General features: G+C 38.6%; 1 protein-coding gene across 1 annotated transcript in view; it reads left to right on the forward strand.

Annotated features, from left to right (window-relative positions):
• erap2 (endoplasmic reticulum aminopeptidase 2) overlaps positions 1 to 23,506 on the forward strand; it is an 83,223-nt gene that overhangs the window by 14,236 nt on the left and 45,481 nt on the right. The window contains exons 2-9 of the mRNA XM_039758352.1: positions 1,560 to 2,169; positions 8,830 to 8,968; positions 13,521 to 13,655; positions 15,966 to 16,086; positions 16,192 to 16,346; positions 17,273 to 17,386; positions 19,803 to 19,934; positions 22,576 to 22,707. Of these exons, the coding sequence (XP_039614286.1) occupies positions 1,682 to 2,169; positions 8,830 to 8,968; positions 13,521 to 13,655; positions 15,966 to 16,086; positions 16,192 to 16,346; positions 17,273 to 17,386; positions 19,803 to 19,934; positions 22,576 to 22,707 (1,416 nt within the window). The 5' untranslated portion in view covers positions 1,560 to 1,681. The remainder of the gene's footprint in view (positions 1 to 1,559; positions 2,170 to 8,829; positions 8,969 to 13,520; positions 13,656 to 15,965; positions 16,087 to 16,191; positions 16,347 to 17,272; positions 17,387 to 19,802; positions 19,935 to 22,575; positions 22,708 to 23,506) is intronic.

Raw genomic sequence — 23,506 nt, forward strand, 5'->3', positions numbered from 1 at the left:
GCGGAAAACACTCATTTACGGAGTGTGTGACAGTTATCTAATAGTAATCTAATAGTCAACTATTAAATTTACAAGATAAAGCATAAAATATTTTAGTAGTGTTTTCCATAAAGTACAGGATGAACAGAATTTACAGATCACCCACTTTTCTTTTAATTAGCATTTTTCATCTCATCTGCCAGTCCACCTGTCTTGGTATCATCTGCAAACATAACCAGCTTGTTATTTGTATTTTTGTCCAAATCATTTGTGCTGATTAAAAAGAGCTCCGGCCTTAGCACTGATCCCTTGGGACACCACTCAGCCAATTCTGATGAGATTTCTTGCACCATAACACTCTGCTTTCTGTGTCTGAGCCAATTCTGCACCCCATCTACACACCACATCCTGAACTTCCACTTCTTTAAGTTTGATATCCAACCTCTCATGTGGGAGCCTATCAAATGCTATCTAAAAATGTCAAGATACATAATATCATCTACACCATTATGGTCATATACTTTTGTTGCTTCCTCATAGAATTCCAGCATGTTTGTAAAACACGACTAAAGCCCCCCCTGTCCCGTCCCCCCACCCGTCTAAACCCATGCTGACTGTTCAGAATAACTCCTGTCCTTGCCATGTGTTGCTCAGTCTAATCCTTAATAATTCCTTCCATTAATTTTCCTGTGATGTTAAGCTTACTGGCCTATAGTTGCTTGAATCTGCCCTGTCACCCTTTTTAAATAATGGGATGATATTTGCCATTTTCCAGTCCTTCTTAATTTTCCCTGTGTTCAGTGACTTCCTAAAAATATGTGTCAAGGGTTTATATATGTTCTTAATAACAGCCTTAAGAACTCAAGGATAAATATTATCTGATCCTGGTGATTTATTTCATTGCAGCCTATTTAATCTGAGCAGCACTTCTCCCTCTACAATATACAAATCACCCAGTACCTCCTTAGTAGTGCTTTTTACCACTTTTATCTACTTCCTAATGTGTAAAGACCTCAGAAAAATGCAAGTTTAGACTGTTTAGACTGTTTTTCTTTGTTTGTTTTAATTCCCATTTATTATTCCTGATGCACTTTGCCGGCTCCTTTACTGTTATTTTACTACTATAATACTGAAAGAATCTCTGTGGGTCATCTTTTGCTTTTTCTGCTATAGTCCTCTCTAACTACCTTTTAGACTTCCTAATATCCTTCTTAATTGTTGCTTTCATGCTCTCATACGCTGTATAATTCACTTTGGAGTTAATAGTCTTTTATGCCTTATATAGCTGTTTTTTCCTTTGCAGCTTAATTTTCAAGTTTAGTTTTTACTTTTGACAAAAAGCTTTTTGGCAGAAGAGAACATTCTGCTCACTTAGAAAAGTTGCTGTGGGATTGCCTGTACTTCGCCTCACTCTCCTCGCACATACTAGTGCATCCTTATTTCAGTTTACACATACAGAGTCAAGCAATAGACAACGGACTAATCAATTGTGTGTTTCTCTTTATAAAGACTGACTCTTTCTTTTCCAAATGTTTATATGTGTGTAACCAGTTGTTTTTTATTGTGTCTCTTTGTTCCAGGACCTGGTTGTAATTGGCTGAGAAGTATTCCTGTCACCCCAATATTGTTATGCCCCTAATGTGCTGCTACATCCTACATATTGATCCATAAAAGCATTCTGTGAAGTTACTCAGTAATTAAGATGAAATTTACAACTACATTTTTGCACCTACTTCTGATTTTTGCCACTGATGCTGTGTATGGCAGTCACAACTATGCTACAGTGGCTACTAATGGTCAACCATTCCCATGGGCTGAACGTAGACTCCCTGATAACATTTTTCCAGTCCATTATAATTTGTTAATACACCCAAACCTTACAACTCTGAAATTTACTGGATCCGTCAAGATTGAAGTTGATGTGACCCATAATACCAACACGGTGATCCTGCACAGCAAGCACCTCCAGATCATCAAGGCAAGCATAGAAGATGAAATGGATGACAGTTCACTGGGGGTAGCCTTGCAAGTGCTGGAGTACCCACCACATGAACAGATAGCCCTACTCTCAACAAATACATTACTGGCAGGGAAAAAATACTTTGTGTATCTCAGTTATGCTGCCAACTTATCAGAGGGCTTTCATGGGTTCTATAAGAGTACATATCATTCAAAAGATGGTGAAACAAGGTAAGTAATTGTTATTGCGAAATATTTTGTGAAATATCACTGTCCAATATGAATATAAAATCAATTTTCAATTTTAATGGTGTTGACTGTCTTAAGTAATACTGGGCACCTCTGTTTGCCACTTTGGCCAGCCAACCAAGCCTAAAATAGCCAAAAAGTTTAAACTTTTAACATGTATAATGGAAGAATCATTATAAGGGGGCATACAAAAACTAAAGAGAGGAGAAAAATAATGTCAATAAACTGCAGAATCAAGAATAACAATATTGTAAACTCCTACATAAATTCAATGATCTTCTACTGGATCTCTCCTTCTGACTACCAATTATAGCAAGAGGGAGAGCCCAGCAACAGTGACTTCCGGGGGGCCCTACCCAAAACGTACAAGGAATGGATGCTACCTTAAAGAAGCTACATAATTAACAAATTTAAAGGAAACTACCAGAAATAACACAATTACATTAAAAATAATAATTCAAACATAACATAAAAAACAATAAAATTATTTAAAAAAATAAACAAATCAGAGGAATACAAATAACCTGGCTGTAATACAACAGCTTTGCTATGTTTTTCATTTTTTTGTAAATCATGTAAATTTCCTCTTTCTCTTTGTAATTCTACCCTGACCCTTTTCTTTGCTATTAATGTAAAAGGGCATTCAGGTGTGGCCTAAGTAGACCTATATACACTGCCAGTTGGCCTCAGTTTGGCTGACTACAGCTCCTGCTTATGTTTGTTTCAATCTCTTCTTTGAAGTTTCTATGTGATTTTTGTAAGTTTTCTTTTTTGATTATTTCAGTTTTTATTAACGTACTGCTGTTGTTGATATTTTTGTCATGTTTCTGTCAGGGCTCCCCTAAAACGCCGTTCAAATGCGGTTTTAATGTCTCTGTTGTCTGTTTTTGTATGTTAAAATTGCAGATTACTTTGCCCCTGTTTGTGAAAGTATCTTCAGTTATGTTGATTATGTCTTGTTGGTGGTCCCTCAAGAGGCTGGGACTGCTCATTACCACAATAGACTGATATCTATCCTACAAAGCCTGAGGAAAATCCACAGTCCCTTGCGGTTCATTGTTAAAGCACCTTTGGTGTAATGAGCTTAGTTGAATCTGTGATTATTCTAAGCATTTGTGATATTCTGTATTTCTGTGACGTTATGCTGTTTTTGACTTCGCCTCTTGGATTTCATATCGGGACTGAGTCACCGTGATTTTTTTTTGCTCCTTGGAGGTTATTTCATTACACAGCTTTTTTTAGATGAATAGTCTTTTTATTCATGAAGTTTCTAGGTTTTCTGTTTTTTGACTAGCTTTGGATGACAGTTTCCCTCTCCTCTGGGCATTTTTCAACCATTGAGGGACCTTTTCTTATTTAGGAACTTTCTACTTAATAAAAGGTTTTAATCTTACAACTTGGTTTTGGTTATTTTTTGTTTCCTTTTTTGAGGCAACCTTTTGTATTTTTACTTTATTTCATTTCTTCTTATATAATCTTTATAATCTTTAATAACTCTTTTTTTTGTTCTTTAGTTTTTCTATGTGCCACCATTACAGGTTGTAAGCTTGGCCTTGCTATGTATCACTGTTAATTTATGTATATTTTATGTTTCATTTTATGTTTTTTGTCAATTCTGAGTTACTATTTTTCATGTCTTTATGTTATTTCTATTGGTTTCATTTGTACTTCTACAATTATATACTGTTCCTTTTAAAAGTTCTAAAGTTCTGTGTGGTTTGTGGGTGGTTGCCCAAGACGTAGGGCATCTCTGACATTACAACTCCTTAGACCTCCCTCTGGCTATAAAAAGTGGGCTGTGAAGGCTCAGGAGTAGGAAATCATTTGTTTATTGAGTAAGTATAGTTTTCTATTTGGATTCACTGTTTTGCTTTTTTTGCCTTTAGCCTTTTTCTTGGATTAGTCTTCTGAATAATAAACTGGGACTTGTTTGCTGTGATTTTCCTATCCTGGGGCGTTGTACAATGCCTGACCGTGCACTCTAACCTCCAGACTTCATGTGAAAAGACAATTTCCCCTTAAGGATTAATAAAGCATATCAAAAAAAGCCTGAGGAAGGCTGGGGTGAGCCATTTTCTAGAGTCTAGCTGCAGACCTCCAAAGCTTTGCCTGGTTACACTATGGCTAAGATTTGGGTTGTGGGAGAGTTATCTGATTCAAATAATGATGACTGTCCATTAAGTCAACGCAGGATACTTGGAGCTCCAGGGTAGAAGCTTTGAGCTACAGAGATACCAGACTCGATAAAGGACTCTCTAGTAATGCTCTATGATGTCAGAGACAGATTACATCAGTACATGGCTTCTTTTAGCTTATGGAGAAAAATATTTCAGGAAAAGCTTAGGGAAAATACCTAAATAATATTTCCATGTTGAAAAGGAAGGAAAGCTAAAAACACAATGTTATAGCTATATACCTGTTTTAAATCATGAAAGGGATTAGTACAGTAGAGTGGTTCTCAAACTCAGTCTTGGGGACCCCTGGGGGCTGCAGGTTTTTATTCCAAACCACTTCTGTTTTTAATTGGACTCCTAGCCTAATTTAAGTGAGCTGTTATTTTGCAGTTTCTGTGTTTTGGGGTCATTGAAGAAATTAAAAAAAGTGTCTGTGTTAATACATTTTAATAAAAAAGACCAGTTAACTAAATGAGATCAATTATTATCAATTTATTATCACTTACAGGTACACACATTTGCTGCGTCTCATGGGCAAATGACAGTTTTCACCACGCTAGCTCTCTATGCCATGACTCATTCATCTCTGTCTCAGTTTATTACCTGCAATGGTTTCGACTACCTACGTTCAGTTACATTTGTCTTACAATTACAGGAAAAAAGGCAATTGATCTTGACACAAAAATTAAGGTGATCAAGCAGTATAAGGGAGGAAAGAAAGTGAATGCAATTGCATGTGACTTTAAGTTCTTCCATTGTTACTGTTGTTCACTGCACACGCTGTACTGCTGCGCTCTGACTTTGAATCCGCTTAACCTCTGAAACTTCTGCGTTGTAACTCATAATGTGCCGCTTCGTGTGAACGGCCAAAAAAGGGGTAATGAAACCACACTGAACTCCTTTATCTGTTAATATTTTATTATTAATAGGCTGAAATGTTAAAACAGAAAATATATGAGTGCTCAAACTCTGCCAGTACAATTCCTCCTCTTACAGTTAACACAATAAACACTGGGAGAGGCTGACACTGATGACGTAATGTAACACAGACAAAGAAAGGATTTGTGAAGCTGTAAAGGTTCGTCACCCATGTAAGCAACAGTAATAACAAAACTAAATAATAAAACAAAAAGAAAAATTACAAAAAAATAAGACAGAAAATCTACACAATGTGCTAATAATGATGATAAAAAAGGGATACAAAACAAACAATACGACCTAAGGGACTTATTTAGTACTACACATATGGTCAGGTTTGAAGACATATACAGTGGTGCTTGAAAGTTTGTGAACCCTTTAGAATTTTCTATATTTCTGCATTAATATGATATTATATATTATATATTTGTGAGTGGCAAAAGTATGTGAACCTCTAGGATTAGCAGTTAGTTTGAAGGTGAAATTCGAGTCAGGTGTTTTCAATCAATGGGATGACAATCAGGTGTAAGTGGGCACCCTGTGTTATTTAAAGAACAGGGATCTATCAAAGTCTGCTCTTCACAACTCATGTTTGAGGAAGTGTATCATGACACGAACAAAGAGATTTCTGAGGACCTCACAAAAAGAGTTGTTGATGCTCATCAGGCTGGAAAAGGTTACAAAACCATCTCTAAAGAGTTTGGACTCCACCAATCCACAGTCAGACAGATTGTGTACAAATGGAGGAAATTCAAGACCATTGTTACCCTCCCCAGGAGTGGTCGACCAACAAAGATCACTCCAAGAGCAAGGCGTGTAATAGTTGGCGAGGTCAAAAAGGACCCCAGGGTAACTTTTAAGCAACTGAAGGCCTCTCTCACATTGGCTAATGTTCATGAGTCCACCATCAGGAGAACACTGAACAACAATGGTGTGCATGGCAGGGTTGCAAGGAGAAAGCCACTGCTCTCCAAAAAAAAATTGCTGCTCGTCTGCAGTTTGCTAAAGATCACGTGGACAAACCAGAAGGCTATTGGAAGAATGTTTTGTGGATAGATGAGACCAAAATAGAACTTTTTGGTTTAAATGAAAAGCGTTATGTTTGGAGAAAGGAAAACACTGCAGTCCAGCATAACAACTTTATCCCATCTGTGAAACATGGTGGTAGTAGTATCATGGTTTAGGCCTGTTTTGCTGCATCTGGGCCAGGATGGCTTGCCTTCATTGATGGAACAATGAATTCTGAATTATATCAGAGAATTCTAAAGGAAAATGTCAGGAGTCTCAAGAGAAGGTGGGTCATGCAACAAGACAATGACACTAAGTACACAAGTCGTTCTACCAAAGAATGGTTAAAGAAGAATAAAGTTAATGTTTTGGAATGGCCAAGTCAAAGTCCTGACCTTAATCCGATCGAAATGTTGTGGAAGGACCTGAAGTGAGCAGTTAATGTGAGGAAACCCACCAACATCCCAGAGTTGAAGCTGTTCTGTACGGAGGAATGGGCTAAAATTCCTCCAGGCCAGTGTGCAGGAATGATTAAAAGTTACCATAAACATTTAGTTGCAATTACTGCTGCAAAGGGGGGTCACACCAGATACTGAAAACAAAGGTTCACATACTTTTGCCACTCACAAATATGTAATATTCGATCATTTTCCTTAATAAATAAATGACCAAGTATAATATTTTTGTCTCATTTGTTTAACTGGTTTATCTTTATCTACTTTTAGGACTTGAGTGAAAATCTGATGATGTTTTAGGTCACATTTATGCAGAAATATAGAAAATTCTAAAGGGTTCACTAACTTTCAAGCACCACTGTACCAGTCCATCAGTGTTGTGCAAGTTCACACCTCACAAGAACTAGCTCAGAGTTTCAATTTTTGCGGAGTGGTGGCTCTGAGGCTACGGATCTGCACTGGCAATTGGAAGGTTGCCAGTTCGATTCCCGTAAATGCCAAAAGGGACTCTGCTCTGTTGGGCCCTTGAGGAAGGCCCTTAACCTGCAATTGCTGAGTGCTTTGAGTAGTGAGAAAAGCGCTATATAAATGCAAAGAAATATTATTATTATTATGAACTAGTTCATGTTCAGTTCAATTTGTATTTTTTAAGGAGTGAGAATAAATGACCCATGAGTTTACCTTTGTCAATTTTTCATGCCTTATATTAGGCTATTACAATGTTCTTGAATAAAATACAATAATTATGAAGACTTTTTATTTAAATACACCTTGAGTTATACCCAGCAACAAACACATATAATCATATATGCTGATATCCACCTGGTCAAAAAAGAAATTAAATAGATGAAAATATACATATAAATTACCGCCTTATTTCCAACCATGTGACACAAATGGTGACTGTGGAACCAGCGTGTAGGTGAACTAACCCATTACACTACCAGTCAAAATTCGCGTCACATATTGCATGTCCAACGGAGGAAAACTATAAAGTGGCCTCGTGAAGTACATTTTCCTAAAAACGAAAGCGGAGCTTCACCGCGTGTTCGTGTCAGCGTGGGTGCAGTTTAAGCACAAGTAGGCAGACACAGACAGTGCCTATTCGATTTTACATTATTTTTTCCGAATACAAATAAATGGCAAACAATTTGTACAAAATAAATATCCATCCTATGTCTAGATCTGCTTGTTCTGGTCCATCAGAACAGAATGTGGCTGTAAGTCAACAACTCCCTGCATTGTGAATCTGGTTGAAGCAAATACCTGCAGCCACAAGGCGTCCCCATGTCTGAGTTTGAAAACCACTGGTACAGTAAACCCAGCTGTTACCTAAAATAAATTCCGCAACAAGAACACGGGGACACAATTGGGCACTTGTTAAGGGCAAATGTCATATAAATGTTAGAATGCTTTTCTTCACACAAAGAAGCATAGACACATGGAATAAATGACCCAAGTAGTGTGGTGGAGATTAGGACTTTAGGGACCTTCACTTCTTGACTTAATATTATGTTGGACTATCAGGTGAATAAGACTGATGAGCTTATTGAGCTGAATGGCCTTTTCTTGTCACAATTGTTCTATTGCTCTAACGAACATCAAAATATTTTGTAATGCATATGTATTTATCAAAGTATAACCTTTAAAAATCACTTCAACCAAGAATTAGAGATTTGTCAGTCAGTCAGTCAGTCATTGTCCAACCCACTATATCCTAACATAGGGTCACAGGGGTGTGCTGGAGCCAATCTCAGCCAGCACAGCGTGCAAGGCAGGAACAAACACCAGGCAGGGCGCCAGCCCATCACAGGGCACACACCAAGCACACACACCCACACACCAAGCACACACTAGGGACAATTTAGGATCGCCAATGCACCTAACCTGCATGTCTTTGGACTGTGGGAGGAAACCGGAGCACCCGGAGGAAACCAACGCAGACGCGGGGAGAGCATGCAAACTCCACGCAGGGAGGAACTGAAAAGCGAACCCTTAGAGATTTATATTAAATAAATTAGTTTTTTGTTTTTGTTTGAAAAAATCAGTAAATATCAAAACCTAATAATTTTATGCTTTGTTTTCAGAATATTAGCATCTACCCACTTTGAGCCCACCTCAGCACGAATGGCATTTCCTTGTTTTGATGAGCCAGCTTTTAAGGCCAACTATTCAATAACGATAAGACGAGGGGCTGAACACATTGCATTGTCCAACATGCCCAAGGTATTTACATCTTTTTGATTTTCAATTTATATATATATTTTTTCCAAAAGGCAAAATATTCTGAATCTATAAGCATAATAATTCTCACAATAAAATAAAAACTTTTGTGAATCAACAAAGTGTCTGGTAGCCAAAATCTTTCCTGGTGTGCAGATCAGGACAAGCTGACTTGAAAAGGGTCATGTTGAATTAACAAATCTAAAGCAGTTTGTTAAAATTGTCTGTAAGCTATCTATTATATAATAAAATGATAAGGTCTGTATGTCCTGTCTCTATAAGCAATGTGACTGGTCAGTTTGGCTTTGGTTTGATTTGTCACTTTTGCTTTGATTCCTCAGTTAATATGATTGGTCAATTTGGAGCTGAGTTCTATGATTAGTCAGTTTAGCTTTAGTCTGATTTGTGATTTTTGCTTTGGTTCCTCAATTAATTTTATTGGTCAATGTGGCTCGTAGGTCTCTGATTAGTCAGTTTGTCTCTGATCTAATTTGTCACTTTTGCTTTGGTTCCTCAGTCAATTTGATTGGTCAATTTTGCGCTAAGGTCTCTGATTCATCACTTTTGCTTTGGTTCCAGCTTCATTAGTTAGTTTAGTGTTGGTTGCTTAGTGGTATGGATGAAGACAGGATAGTTTGTGGGTGTGAATTTCAAATCCTGAATCTGATAATTCCATGGAGAATTTCAATGACAACAAATCGAGGTTAAATTGTACAATACAATCCTATCTCTTAGCATTATCCAACTATAATGATGGTGTGGAACAGTATCACTATGTAGAGATGAGTAGCAAATGTGAATATTGCAGGGTTATATATTTTGAGGGAGAGGCTACCATAATAGGGGTGTACACAAGATGCTGTCAAAAAGGAAAGGTAGTATAACATTGAGTATGTTGATACAGTACATGATACTATTGTTTGATGATAGCATTAATAAAAACAGAATTATATATTTTTACTAGGGGGTTCTCCCTGCTTGCTTCGCTCACCAACCCCCCTGACCTGCACTAGGTGCCAGCCACTTTGCGTCTCTGCCACTCGGGTTATGAAGAGAGTGGCTGAATGCATCCCAAGGAGACGCGGTTGCTCCTCCGAAACCCCCTCTTAAACGGTGATATGATGGGAAACAAATACAGTTTTTTTTTTATCTCCTCTTTGCTGCTGCTGCCGTGCCACGTGATCTTCATCTCGCAAGGCACTTCAAACATTTAAAAGCCTGCACAGCAGCTGTCCTACTCTTTGTCTTTTATTTCCGGCCCCAGGCGTGGTTAAATCTGTTGGCAAAAAGTCGCGGGACGTGAGTTCTTGATATTTTTTAGTTTATAATTTAAAAATGGAATAAGAATCTGAAAATCTAACATCACAAATAAAGTTTGATAAATTCTTAAAAGAAATGATGCCTAACATATATATGTAGGTTTTAAAATAAGCCGATTTAAAGCGTGACAATAAAGTGACATAAAAATGTCACATAAAATCATTGCACAAAATCTTTGCACTTTTAGACTTACTGTAGGATTTTATATATATATAGAGTACATTTTTTGCATCATTTACATTTTTTACATTATTTACATTTTTTAAACTATGGGTTGCAGACCAAAATGAGATTTCAAAATGCGTAGCATATGGTTTGTGAAGTACAGTGCATCCGGAAAGTATTCACAGCGCATCACTTTTTCCACATTTTGTCGTGTTACAGCCTTATTCCAAAATGGATTAAATTCATTTTTTTCCTCAGAATTCTACACACAACACCCCATAATGACAACGTGAAAAAAGTTTACTTGAGGTTTTTACAAATTTATTAAAAATAAAAAAACTGAGAAATCACATGTACATAAGTATTCACAGCCTTTGCACAATACTTTGTCGATGCACCTTTGGCAGCAATTACAGCCTCAAGTCTTTTTGAATATGATGCCACAAGCTTGGCACACCTATCCTTGGCCAGTTTCGCCCATTCCTCTTTGCAGCACCTCTCAAGCTCCATCAGGTTGGATGGGAAGCGTCAGTGCACAGCCATTTTAAGATCTCTCCAGAGATGTTCAATCGGATTCAAGTCTGGGCTCTGTCTGGGCCACTCAAGGACATTCACAGATCTTGGCTGTGTGCTTAGGGTCGTTGTCCTGCTGAAAGATCACCCCAGTCTGAGGTCAAGAGCACTCTGGAGCAGGTTTTCATCCAGGATGTCTCTGTACATTGCTGCAGTCATCTTTCCCTTTATCCTGACTAGTCTCCCAGTTCCTACCGCTGAAAAACATCCCCACAGCATGATGCTGCCACCACCATGCTTCACTGTAGGGATGGTGCCTGGTTTCCTCCAAATGTGACACATGACATTCACACCAAAGAGTTCAATTCTTGTCTCATCAGACCAGAGAATTTAGTTTCTCATGATCTGAGAGTCCTTTAGGTGCCTTTGTCAAACTCCAGGTGGGCTGCCATGTGCCTTTTACTAAGGAGTGGCTTCCATCTGGCCACTCTACCATACAGTCTGATTGGTGGATTGCTGCAGAGATGGTTGTCCTTCTGGAAGGTTCTCCTCTCTCCACAGAGGAGCTCTGGAGCTCTGAAAGAGTGACCATCGGGTTCTTGGTCACCTCCCTGACTAAGGCTCTTCTCCCCCGATCACTCAGTTTAGATGGCTGGCCAGCTCTAGGAAGAGTCCTGGTGGTTTCGAACTTCTTCCACTTACGGATGATGGAGGCCACTGTGCTCATTGGGACCTTCAAAGAAGCAGAAATTTTTCTGTAACCTTCCCCATATTTGTGCCTCGAGACAATCCTGTCTCGGAGGTCTACAGACAGTTACTTTGACTTCATGCTTGGTTTGTGCTCTGACATGAACTGTCAACTGTGGGACCTTCTATAGACAGGTGTGTGCCTTTACAAATCATGTCCAATCAACTGAATTTACCACAGGTGGGCTCCAATTAAGCTGCAGAAACATCTCAAGGACGATCAGGGGAAACAGGATGCACCTAAGCTCAATTTGGAGCTTCATGACAAAGGCTGTGAATACTTATGTACGTGTGCTTTCTCAATTTTTTTATTTTTAATAAATTTGCAAAAACCTCAAGTAAACTTTTTTCACGTTGTCATTATGGGGTGTTGTGTGTAGAATTCTGAGGAAAAAAATGAATTTAATCCATTTTGGAATAAGGCTGTAACAGAACAAAATGTGGACAAAGTAGTGTAATGCGCTGTGAATACTTTCTGGATGCACTGTATGTTGCCATAGGTTGCTGAGTGCTAATTAAGGCTGAAAAAAATACAAAACAAAGTCCAGTGAGGCCCAATGCTTTTATTTCCCCTCCTCCTCCTATCACATGATGGTTGATAATTAGAAGTGCATAGCAAAAGACACAAAAGGGAGGGTTCAGGGTGAGAAGAAGGCAAAAGGAAGGATTACAGAACTCAGACAGTTCCTTGCATGGATTAACTTTCTGATAAAAAAATATTTTAGTAGGTTTTACTCTTTAGTCAAGACTTTAATGCTAACAAGCACAGAAGATCTAATTATAAGCCTCCTTGTACAGAAAAAGTGTCAATTATGGTTCAGAGAGCCCTGTAGTGAAGGAAACTAAACACGTAACATTGAGAGACAAACACAGAAACACAAAATGGTAAAGATACATCCATTGCTTTTAAAATCTCTTGTCTATTGATGTGTGATTTGTTTTCAAAACACTAAGTTATAAATTCAAACCATTTATTTAATTATTAGTGTTACTAAGACATCCATCCATCCATTATCCAACCCGCTACATCCTAACTACAGGGTCATGGGGGTCTGCTGGAGCCAATACCAGCCAACACAGGGCACAAAGCAGGAAACAAACCCTGGGCAGGGTGCCAGCCCACCGCAGGGCGCACACACACACACTAGGGACAATTTAGAATCACCAATGCACCTAACTGTGGGGGGAAACTGGAGCACCCGGAGGAAACCCACACAGACACGGTGAGAACATGCAAACCACACAGCGAACCCGGGTCTCCTAACTGCGAGGCAGCAGCACTACCCACTGCGCCACCGTGCCGCCCTCACTAAGACATTTAAAGCCCAAATATTTTTGATGACCATTAGAAGATCAAAACAATTGTAACTAGGGCAGGCCATTCAGCTCAACATGTTTGTCCATTTTTTTTACCTAGATTGTCCAAAATAACATCAAGTCGAGATTTGAAGACCCCTAAAGGCCTATTCTCAACCACACTACTTGGCCATTTATTCCATGATTCTGTGGTTCTGCACATGGGGAAAACTTCCTAACATTTATGCAAAAGTTGCCCTCAAAAAGTTTAAAACTGACAACAACAAAAGTGACAATTGGGATCTACTGTACTAACTCCCTTTATAATTTTAAACGCATCAATAATGTCACCTCTTAATCTCTGTTTCCTTAAACTAAAAATGTTCAGCTCCTTCAATCTCTCCTCATAACTCATACCTTTTAAATTGCTGAAATGTAATCTTGGAATTGTAGAAGGAAAAATGATGATGATGTTGATGAGTGTTGCATTTTCATTTGTCTTTTATTTGTTTAGGTAAAAACAGTACACTTGGGTGATGGTCTTTATGAGGACCACTTTGATATCAGTGTCAGGATGAGCACCTACCTTGTTGCATTTATTGTTTGTGATTTTAAATCTGTATCTCAGATGACTTCAACAGGAGTTAAGGTAAGCTGTCATTTATGGTATTTCTTTAAATGTACATGCAGTGACAGAACTTTGATATGTGCTGTAGTTGGTGACAGGTTCTTTTTCTTCCATCTCTTTCCCAAATAACATATTCAAATCTGATTGTCTGTCTTGGCAGTGTTAATGTATGTTGTTAAAAGGTAATCCATTTTATAACTTGCTAATGCAGTTCTGGGTTGTGAGGAGCTGATATTGAATTTTGGTCCTGTCACATAAGGTTCTGCCTAAAATTAGTAGTCTTCTAGTATTTTATAACAGTGGTTGTCAACCAGGGGGCTGTGGTTCCACTAGGGGTTCTCACTGAACATCTGGGGAGGCTTCAAGATGACTGAAAATAATTATAAAATGGCAAAACACTCGAATCAAAAAAAATTAAGCAAGAACAGAGGTATCAAATTTATCTTTTTAAAGTGATTCGTTTCAGATAGATAGATAGATAGATAGATAGATAGATAGATAGATAGATAGATAGATAGATAGATAGATAGATAGATAGATAGATAGATAGGCACTATATAATAGATAGATAGATAGACAGGCACTATATTATAGATAGATAGATAGATAGATAGATAGATAGATATGTAAGGCAGTATATAATAGATAGATAGATAGATAGATAGATAGATAGATAGATAGATAGATAGATAGATAGATAGATAGATAGATAGATACTTTATTAATCCCAAGGGGAAATTCACATAATCCAGTAGCAGTATATTGAAACAAAAAACAATATTAAATTAAAGAGTAATAAAAATATATGTAAAAACCGACAATAACTTTGAATAATGTTAGCATTTACTCCCCTGGATGGAATTGAAGAGTCACATAGTGTCGGGGAGGAACGATCTCCTCAGTCTGTCGGTGGAGCAGGACAGTGACAAAAGTCTGTCACTGAAGCTGCTCCTCTGTCTGGAGATGACACTGTTCAGTGGATGCAGTGGATTCTCCATGATCGACAGGAGTTTGCTTAGTGCCCGTCGCCCTGCTACAGATGTTAAACTGTCCAGCTTTATTCCTACAATAGAGCCTGCCTTCTTAACAAGTTTGTTCAGGCGTGAGACGTCCTTCTTCTTTATGCTTCCTCCCCAGCACACCACCGCATAGAAGAGGACACTCGCCACAACCGTCTGGTAGAACATCTGCAGCATCTTGTTTCATCAGTATCCAGAATATGAAACATACAGTGCACAATAACTATCAGTTTTCTCAAAGAACCCCTTTAATGTTCATTTCATAGATTGTAGCCTTATACAAATAACTGAGCAAGAATACTTTTATACCTGCCATAAAAAGAAGTCGCCAGTGTTCATTCACTGTAATCTGTGCAGCACGACGCACAGGAGCTTCAGGACTGTAGTTAGAATGGGAACGGGCTGCACGTAATGATTCAATAAGAAGAAAAGAAAAGAAGGTCATATGCCATGTTTCCATAAAGAAGTTAAGTGTTTTTGCCTGATGCCAAAGACGTGACAGTCTCACAAGGGAGCCACCACTGTGCTCATCTTTTAAAGCTGCACAAGTGTCATGGCTGGCCACCAGTCCTCCCTTGACTTTTCAGACATGATGCTTTTGTCTTTTCCACCGACTTGATTTTTGTATGGGGAAAGACGCATGGTCTTCATATCAAGATGATTGAGACTTTCTACTCTTTCACTGCATCTGTCTATAAGGTGGTTGGTTTTTTTTCACTATCAACACTACACACAAACATGATTTGAGTCAATTCAGTTTTATTGTAAAAACTGATGTTTCTACTTCGCTTTCCATCCATTCATTATTCATTATCATGTCTGCTTAATCCAGTTCACACTCACACAAGCCTTTAGTCAGTCAGTCATTTTCCAGCCAGCTATGTCCTAACACAGGGTCACGGGGGTCTGCTGGAGCCAATCCCAGCCAACACAGGGCGCAAGGCAGGAACAAATCCCAGGCAGGGCGCCAGCCCACCGCAGGACACACACACACACCAAGCACACACTAGGGACAATTTAGAATCGCCAATGCACCTAACCTGCATGTCTTTGGACTGTGGTAGGAAACCGGAGCACCCGGAGGAAATCCACGCAGACACGGGGAGAACATGCAAACTCTGCGCTACCACCGTTCCGCCTACACAAGCCTTTATTTGTGTAAAATTGATCATTCTCTGATGTGCAATATGTTTTTTGTTTATGTGCTTTTAAATATCCTTAACTGTAAAGTAAAATTGTTAAAATATCATGCTTATAATTATGTTATTGGAAAAATGTTAAATAATACAATTGTGTGTAAATGTTTTAAAAGATTTCAGTTTATGCTGTACCTGACAAATGGAACCAGACCCATTATGCTCTTGAAGCAGCAGTGAAACTTCTGGAATTCTACGAGAAGTATTTCAATATCTACTATCCACTGCCAAAGCAAGGTAAGCTAAGACATACTGTAGTAGAGTTAATTGCATTCATTCGAAATTCACAAACTCTTTCGTAATTCACTACAATCCACCTACAAATGACCTTTTTTCCCTCAGATCTTGTTGCCATTCCAGACTTCCAGTCAGGAGCAATGGAAAACTGGGGCCTAACCACTTATCGGGAGACTTCCCTACTTTTTGATCCTCAGACTTCCTCTGTCTCGGATAAACTGTGGGTCACCTTGGTGATAGGTCATGAACTGGCTCATCAGGTAAGACGCCTGTTTACAGTTCTGAAGATATTGGAAGTGAAGCAATGCCTGGTTCGCATTTTGCTAATCATGTGTTCTTATCTATTTGTAGCAAAACTACAACAAAAAAGATAAAAACGACATCCATTGCTTTCTTTCTTTCTTTCTCTATAATCACTACATGAAACATGTAAACTTTTATCTATCTATCTATCTATCTATCTATCTATCTATCTATCTATCTATCTATCTATCTATCTATCTATCTATCTATCTATCTAGAGTCTGACATTTTCCTATGCAAAAGTAGTCTGACATAATTTGGTAAAATTTTGAACACTCAGTGACTGTAGAAGAATTTATATCTTTCTTACATATTCCTTTTTCCTTATTTCAGTTCTGATGAAAGCAATGTCTATTTCTCTGCTTTCTAAAATTCTTAAATGCCGTTAAATGCATGCTGTTGGCTATTATTTGATCGCTTACTGTTAGTTGTGTGTGACTCTGTAGTGGTGTTTGCTGTCAGAGAAGCTTTATTGTGATTGGCTATGCTAATTGTTTAGATCACCTAAAGTGGCAGGATTGGGTGAACAACTTCTTACTTTGCTTCAACAAATCTGCTTAATAAAATACCCATCTATATAGTAAAAACCCTTGATAGTAATGCCCCTTTAACAAGTACTATAATGGAGAAGGTAAAATAAACAATCCTGGCGTCTTCATAGAGGGTTATATTTTCAGCACACTTGCCTGACACCCATAATATTCACTAATTAAGACTCTAAGTATATAAATGCAATGATTATCCCATAGTGATCTCCACTGTCAAACAGTCATCAGGCTTTCAAAGTAAACCCTTAACTCCCAAAAAGACTTAGGAACCATTAGACAAACCATTTTTTGTTACTTTATTTCATAGCATAGCTAAACATTTTGCTTTTTTTCAGTGGTTTGGCAACCTGGTCACAATGGAGTGGTGGAATGATATTTGGTTGAATGAAGGATTTGCCAGATACATGGAAATTGTTTCAGTTGAAGCCACATATCCTGAACTGCAGGCGGTAAGAATTTTCTACACCATACAGTGCATGCCTTGGTTAGTTCAACACTCACAACTGTGCAGGAATATACAGTAAATGCAGAGTCAATTGCTACATCATCAATCTTCATGCCTCATTACAATTTGATCAAGAAGGTCTAAAGCGAGTTCCTGGGACTTCATGGCTTGGTGTTTGTCCTGACATGTGGTGTGCTTTATGGGAACTAACTGTACAGGGTGTGCACAAAGTCCGTTTACCCCTATCTTTATTAGCATTTACAGGAATAACCATGACAATTTGGTTCCTGTGGATCAGCCCATGTCTTCCTGGTATTTCGAGGTGTGTTTCTGACATCCTGTCTGGTGCTGCCACCTGCTGCTGATCAAGAAATCGCAACAACATGGCGTTCGTTCCAAGACGAAGCGATGGGTGACACAAGTGTTTTCACGATTGAGGAGCGTTTGGTGGTCACTGTGTGGGTTCATGAGCGGCCTGTTACTGGGAAATCGATCAAAAATGTCATGGATGACTTTGTTGTGCATTTTGGGAAGGTATTGCCGACAAAGAGGATGTTGTTGCAGTGGGAGAAGAAGGCTTTTGCAATGGGCAGTATCCGAGATGCGCCGCGAAGTGGAAGACCATCCACAAGGCATGAAATGTGTGCAGATATGGCAGAGTATGTCCAACGATCCCCAATGAAATCCACTCGTAAATGTGCTGCTGAGTTGGGAATAGCGGAATCGACAATGCGAAAACACATCAAGCAGGACTTGCAAGTGAAATGTTGGCGTCCATTGCACGTTAACGAGTTATCAGATGCCGACTTGGACAGACGTCAGGAAGCTTGTGATCTGATGTTGCACCACTTTCCAACAAATGCTGAGAAGGAAAAGGTTATGTTCTCTGACGAGTGCGCGATTTATCGCAGCTCCCACAATCAAAACGTGTTTTTCTGGGGAAAAGAAAATCCACATTTCTTTGAAGAAATTGAGCATAACCCACCACACGTGAAGATCTGGGCTGGAATGACAGCACAGCATTTTGGCCCTTATTTTTTTGATGGTTCTGTTAACCAAATCAGTTATCTGGAAATGCTGAATGGCTGGCTCATCCCGCAACTGAGAAACCAGGGCGTCCTTGACAGTGTTTGGTTTCAACAAGATGGGTCACCTGCCCATTTTGAAATCACTGTGCGTGATCACCTCAACAAAATTTTTGGGAATCATTGGATCGGACGAGGATCAAACAACAATCCCACTCCTCTTCCGTGGCCTTCGAGAAACCCTGATCTCACAATTCCAGATAATGCACTCTGGGGGTTTATCAAAGAAGACGTGCGGAAGTGCCGTTATTCATCGAACAATGAACTGAAACATGCGGTTCATGCAACGTTCCAGAAAGTGACCCCGCAAATGTGGCAGAACATGAGCAGGAGAACCTGGCGGCGCATTCGGCTATACAGAGATCATGGAGGGACCCATACAGATGTTTTGGATTCCTAAGAGGTAACCTTTAGCTTTCAAAATCCTCCAAAAGATAGGGGTATGCAGACTTTGTGTGCACCCTGAATATTAACAGGTGTGTGCATTTCTAAATGATCTCTAAACAATTCTGGACACCAATCAAGTTCTAGACACATTTCAGGGAGAAATAAATCAAACAGCACACATCTGACCGCAATCTGGAGTCTGACCACAAAAGGGTCTGAATACTTACAGGAATGAGAGATTTCAGCTTTTGATTTTTAATAAGTTTGCGAACATTTCTGAAAACATGTTTTGACATTGTCATTATGGGTTGTAGTTTATCTGAATGAGTTTGATGAGCAAATTCATCCATTTAAAATTAAATCTACAATGCAATAAAGGATGCAAAAAGTGAAGGGTTCAGAATTTGTTGTATAAATGAAGACTGACCGATTGGAAAGTTGTTGCGTCATACTTCAGATCAATAAGAGACCATCAATGAGTCTTATCACTCTTTATGACAGTAACAAAAGAGATTTAAAATGGGAATTTGTTTTTAGTTTGGACCACAAAGCTGGTATGATGACAAAGCAGTAAAAGGTTCCTTCGTGTGTATATTATATATGATGACTAAAGGTGTCTCATAAATGAGAGAGAGTTATAATACTGCCATAAATTGGGTGACAGCCATTATCATACTGTGCTTTGACTGTCTCACATCTTCCAATGTTTTAAGAGAACTAATAACATAAGAGAAAGTGAGCTGCTCGAAACATGCTGGCTCATGACATCAACAGTTATAAACACTCTGTAGCTCAGCACTCTGTGCTCTTCATCATGGATTGTCTCAGTAACATCTGTCACATCAACACTACCTAAAAGAGCGTGCTTCACTTAGGCTGCCACTGACTTGAAAACAGATTTCTTCCTGATGATGTTGTTTAATTGTGATACTGAATATTTATTTTCAGGATGACTATTTGTTGGACACTTGCTTTGCTGCCATTGGTAGGGATTCCATGAACTCATCACGTCCTATTACAACTACAGCAGAAAGTCCCACAGAGATCAATGAGATGTTCGATACTGTGTCTTATGAAAAGGTAAAATGACGGTATGCTCTACTAGATATCAGTGTGTAATGCTTCTTGAAAGGTTTTGCCTTTGTTTTCCAAAATCTATTAAAATTTGATATTAACTCTTATGTTGCCATTATATTTTGATATGAAAAAGAGCTTGTGTATCATTAAGATATGCCTTATGGCGTTTCTCTGCAAGTGGAAAGTGGAATAATGCCAGGAGAGCCAAAGTAATTATTAAGAACAACGCATTCAAGAAAATATAAAACAAATACAGGTACTCGTCAACTTACAACCGCGAATGGTTCCGACTGACCGGTTGTAAGTTGATCTGGACGTAAGTCGGCCTATGTTAAATAAAGGTAAGAATATTAGACTGGGTAATGATATTGTAATCATCTTAAAGTAATATTTTATTAACATTTTCTTACTTTCTAAGTCAAACACAGCATACTACAGTACAATTGGTTTAATATGTGGAAAACGTACAAAAATAAGAAATACTGTACATTTAATTCCTGGCACCATTGGTGCTTGGCTGCGGGTTGTCGATATCGCCTTCATCAGGCGAGGCTGCGGACGGGGTGATGGGAAGAGTTGCTCTTTTCATAAACATAGTGTAGTGAGCTTTGTCTGAATTATTTGTTTTTTTTCTCTTCAAAAATTTCGTAATAAGGACGAAATGTGTCACATGCCATCCGTTCAATCCTCGCAAATCGTTCAATATTTGGGTCCATTTTTTCAAAATGGGCGAGGAGTTTATTCAGTAGAGATAAACCTTCTGACAATCCCTTTGTGGTAAACATTCGTTGTACGCGGCAACACTGCTGCGTATATTATTACTGCTGCGTAGCGAGACTTGGGACTGCGGGAAACAGGCGCTGCCAACAGCTGGCGGGGGAAACTGTCGAACACGTCGTAAAGTCTACCAGTCATAAATTGTCTAGGTCGTACGTCGATGAGTACCTGTATACTAATAGAACCACATAGAAATTAAATTCAGCCAACCATATGGGTCTGTCATCACAGGTACTGTATTTAATCCCCTTTAGTCATTTACTCTCCTTGCCAGTACCATCAAAACACTTCCTTCTCACCCTTCATTTTCTCTCTTTTCTTTATCTCTGCCTCTGTCACGCAACTATGGCCTCTGTCTTCCTCCTGCCAGTGAGCCTTTGGTCCTCCTCTCCTCCCAACTCTAGTCTAAATTAGTATTCTGGCCCAAGGTTATATGTTAATTGTTTGTGAGTGTATAAAACCCAAACAATTATAGTCTATTACTAGTGAAACATATGGACCTACGATCTTAAAATAAAAGGCAAATAAAAACCGTGTTCAAGATACCAAGTCCACATCCCCAGTCCAGAAAAGAAAACCAGGGGAAGGAGCAAAATAAATCCAGAAAATCAGAAAATTCAAGAAAAATAGCAATGCTCACAAAAACTTTGTAAACAATGTTCTCTTATTCCAGAGACTTTTCTGCTTTGGTTAAATAGTCAGAGGGAGAGCTCAGTACTTGTGATGGCAGGGAGGCCCTGCCTCCTGTGGCTGAACCCACAAAGCACAAAGAATATCAGGTATTTAAATGAGCGGTACAAATTTACACCACAGAAGATACATAAAAATATGAACTATAATTATTCAAAACCAACAAAAGTAACAAAATAATACAAACACATGTTAATACCTGACAACTGAGTATGTCACACTATGTGACTAGCAGTCATAGAAGCACACCTAAACTGCCCGCAACTAGCCTTACGTAAATGAAGTCTGTGACCGAAAATCGGTGAAAAAGTTGTGTAATGTAACATGGTCTTTACGTTTCTGATTCACTTTCTTTGACTTCCTGATTTCTACCTCATCTTTTTATCCTTTCACCTTGTGCCTGCCACTATTCTATCATCTTGCAGTTCAACTATATAATAGAAAATATAATAGTGTAAAATGATACAGATCCTGATAGTCAGTTCTCCCAAGCTGGTTGACTCCCTTTAAAATGCAACATGGTCACAATTCTGCCAGTGACTGCTTGCTATCATCAAGTGGACTGGAGTTTTTTCCCATCCTTCTGCCTCCTGACTTTACCTTTACAACATTGACATGGTTCCATATGACCCCATTACTGTATAAGGTCATGTACTGTCTCCAACCGCCTAGAGGTTTTCTAACCTCTTGTCCATTTGTTCTTTCTTCATAAGAATCTCTGACATCTCCGGCATTTGCTGGGGAGATATAGAGTAGCTTATACAGATTGTTGCTTACTGGTGGCATCCTTTTTTCACACTGTCATTGTTTTGCATTCCCACTGGTAGTGAGGATTTGTGTCTTTTCTCTGTCTTAGCCCAGACTGTCCTGTGCTACACTAGTGTCAACCCCTTGGTAGGTGGGCAAACTTTTCAACTTCTAAGAAAATATATACAATCAAATTCTTTAATTCTCTTTTAACCAGTTTGTAATATATAGGGAATGTGATCTGCCAAAGCAAGCTAGTTCAGATATCTGCACACATATTATATAAAACTATTTAAGTTGTATGGTACTTGTCTAATGAAAAGTGTTATATGCAATACTTAACTGATGCATTCAGATTAACATGTAAATGTCTATTTTTATTGCAAAAGATACTAAAACCAATAGGCTTTTTACTTTGATCAAAAAACAGGGGGCATGCATACTTCACATGCTAAGGAACTATTTGTCCAAGGACGTCTTTCAGAGTGGGATTGTCCGCTACCTTCGGAAATACAGCTACAGAAATGCGAAAAATGAAGACCTCTGGAACAGCATGGCTAACGTAATTTTCTTATTTACTATATTGGACCATTTAGTCTTGATGCTTTTAGAGAATTTTACTCCAACTTTTAAAATAATAAAAAAAGATTTGTTGCTATCAAGTGACTGTTGAAATGACTTTTGATGCAAATGTAACTAGAATGCTAGAATATTGTTAGAAAAGACACACAACAAAGTCAAAGTTTTGGGGACCGTCCCCGTTGAGTGAAGGTTTGTCGAAAAAATTATAGCTTGGTCTTTATAGACTTCAGTCCAAAACAGAACTGATCAAACTAAGAATGGTGGACATTGAAGTTGAACTGCTATGAAGTAGCAGGAAGTGATGTATTAAGCAAGTGGCATTCTGGGAACCAGAAGTGACATCATCTGGAGGTGGGACTTGCAGAGTTGGAACAAGAAGTGACATCATAGGCCGGAAGTGGTTATTATTGTGGTGATTCTTCAGTTGTTCTGTGGGGAAAAGAGGAGAGAGAGTTAAAGTACAGCAGCAACCCCCAGTCTGGCGAGCAGTTACCATTAGTTGAGCCCATAAACTGTCTCCCCTTTGTGCATGTGTGACAATATATATTAATGTTGGGGGACTTGTGACTCATTAATGGTTAGATGGGTGGATGGATAACAAGTTAGTAATTTTACTAACACATATGAATGTAAAAAAGTAAGTGCACCACATGAAATGTTTTTGCTTTTTTAGCATATGTAGACATATCGAGATCTGATCTTCATTTAAACAATAGCTATAGATAAAAGGTGATATAACAGACATCATGCCACATTTATATTTTTTAAATCCATTGTTT

The sequence above is a fragment of the Polypterus senegalus genome, chromosome 7 (genome assembly GCF_016835505.1).
Source record: "Polypterus senegalus isolate Bchr_013 chromosome 7, ASM1683550v1, whole genome shotgun sequence".
Taxonomy (NCBI): Eukaryota; Metazoa; Chordata; class Cladistia; order Polypteriformes; family Polypteridae; genus Polypterus; species Polypterus senegalus.